Raw genomic sequence first — 1773 nt, 5'->3', positions numbered from 1 at the left:
AACATGCCCAAGATACGGTTGTCCATTGACCCACCTAGAGTCGCAAGTCACTCGAGCATCCTTTCGCACGAGTTTTCCGTTAACCCAAAAGGTCACGTGGAGGTCGGACTTGGTGAGCTCACACGGTACATCAGCATCGTGGATTCGATCGAGTTTATTGCGACAAGAGCATTTCTCCAGTGAGGGCCATTTAAAATCGACCGCAATGTGGTACCTATCAGTGGCTCGTTACCGGTAACCATTCTGACCTGATATTCTCAGAAATACCATTTCCTCGGTTCATATGCCCAAGCTGGACATCCCGTTGCACTGATTCCGTTCTCCATAAAGCCGATCACGAAGGCAGAAGCGACCGGACATAATGCTGAAGGGGACGATAGAAATCAACTATGCTGGTTTGGGGACGTACACCCTCCTCGCGGTATTAGCTGTGATACGGCAGTTGCCTGGGCTGATTGGCTTTGATAGGGTGAAGTCTCTGAATGACCAAGGGAGAAAAATCGGAGTAAAGGATTGCATGTGAATGGATTGGCGTAACCGTCTAGGCCTATCTAACAGGCTAAACTGATCCCAAATGAGCTACTGTACATCGATCTAGTCCAACTAAGGTCCACACACACATTCAGATTCATGTGTGTGTGTGTGTGAATCTACAGTCCATTTATGTCATAAATGCCAGTATGTATTAGGAAGACGATCCAACCCCCGAGGCAATTAGAGTTAATGAGCATGACTCCTGTTACAGAATCGATATAATACCAATAAGACTCACGTTGGGAGAGTGGAAGGGCTGATAGTAGCGCCAAACATCCTTGACCTTGGTGCATGCGCCCACCGATACGACATCTATACTCTACCTGATGGATTCATGCTATCTTTAATACTGTGCTTAAAGCATATATACTAGTACTTCGACTACTCTATAGAAACTCATATCACTTAACCATGGTAAAAGTATATATATACTACATTACATAGTATTACAGTCAGTTGACGCGACAAGATACTACTCCCAACTACTACCACTTACCCTTCGTGGCTTGACTCCTGTATGTTGCCTAATGGTATGCAGGAACACTCCAGAGTAGGGATACCCAGCTCTATTCACTGGTCCGAGGATAGTAAGGCACTTTGAAGCGGCTAGGGGGCAAGGACTAGAGGGATTGCCGGCGTCCTGTAGAAGATATCCCCCATGCGACCATGAGTAGCTCCCTACCTCCTCTTCGTCTGGGTTCCTAGGCACGTCGACTACTTTGCATTCCCTTAGATCTACCGCTTGGTTTTGCTCGTCCCTGAATTAGTTAAACTGTCCACAACCGAAACCACAGCATCGTACACCGCCAGTGGTCCCCGCAGCCACTTCTTCCCCCAGTCGGGCGCTGTGAAGTTCTCTTCTATATAAACCGTCTCAAGTCGATACATAGCCCGCAGTAGCTGTGCCTAACGAATGCTCAACTACAACTACAACGACGACGACGACGACGACGACGAGGAGGACAGGCCTCCTCTGACCTACCGTTGTGGGTTTCACTTCCCTGCCGTTCATCACGACACTGGTCACACGTATTCCTCGCGACTTAGCGATTTCGACTATCTCCCCCATTTCCAATTTCGCCAGCATCATCTTACACGTACCACGCGCCCTACCATAACAACACCAGCTGAAGCCGCCTTCACGCCCACACTTCACTACCGTGCAATATCTTTCCCGCCGAGAAACCAACAACAAAAACTAAGTAGTGTGCATCCTGTTTCTGAGGATTTCCAGTTCCG

The 1773-nt window shown here is 48.2% G+C and overlaps 1 protein-coding gene across 1 annotated transcript in view; it reads right to left on the bottom strand.

Moving 5' to 3' along the window:
- Nucleotides 1-739: 739 nt before the first annotated feature.
- Pmar_PMAR029471 (hypothetical protein) overlaps nt 740-1773 on the bottom strand; it is a gene marked incomplete at both ends in the record, with an annotated part of 1679 nt that continues 645 nt past the window's right edge. Inside the window, 5 exons of the mRNA XM_002784496.1 lie at nt 740-853; nt 1031-1174; nt 1217-1292; nt 1337-1440; nt 1517-1643. Coding sequence (XP_002784542.1) covers nt 740-853; nt 1031-1174; nt 1217-1292; nt 1337-1440; nt 1517-1643 — 565 coding nt within the window. The remainder of the gene's footprint in view (nt 854-1030; nt 1175-1216; nt 1293-1336; nt 1441-1516; nt 1644-1773) is intronic.

This window comes from Perkinsus marinus, assembly GCF_000006405.1.
Source record: "Perkinsus marinus ATCC 50983 genomic scaffold scf_1104296935218, whole genome shotgun sequence".
Classification (NCBI taxonomy): domain Eukaryota; phylum Perkinsozoa; order Perkinsida; family Perkinsidae; genus Perkinsus; species Perkinsus marinus.
This window is presented reverse-complemented; position numbering and strand designations above follow the sequence as displayed.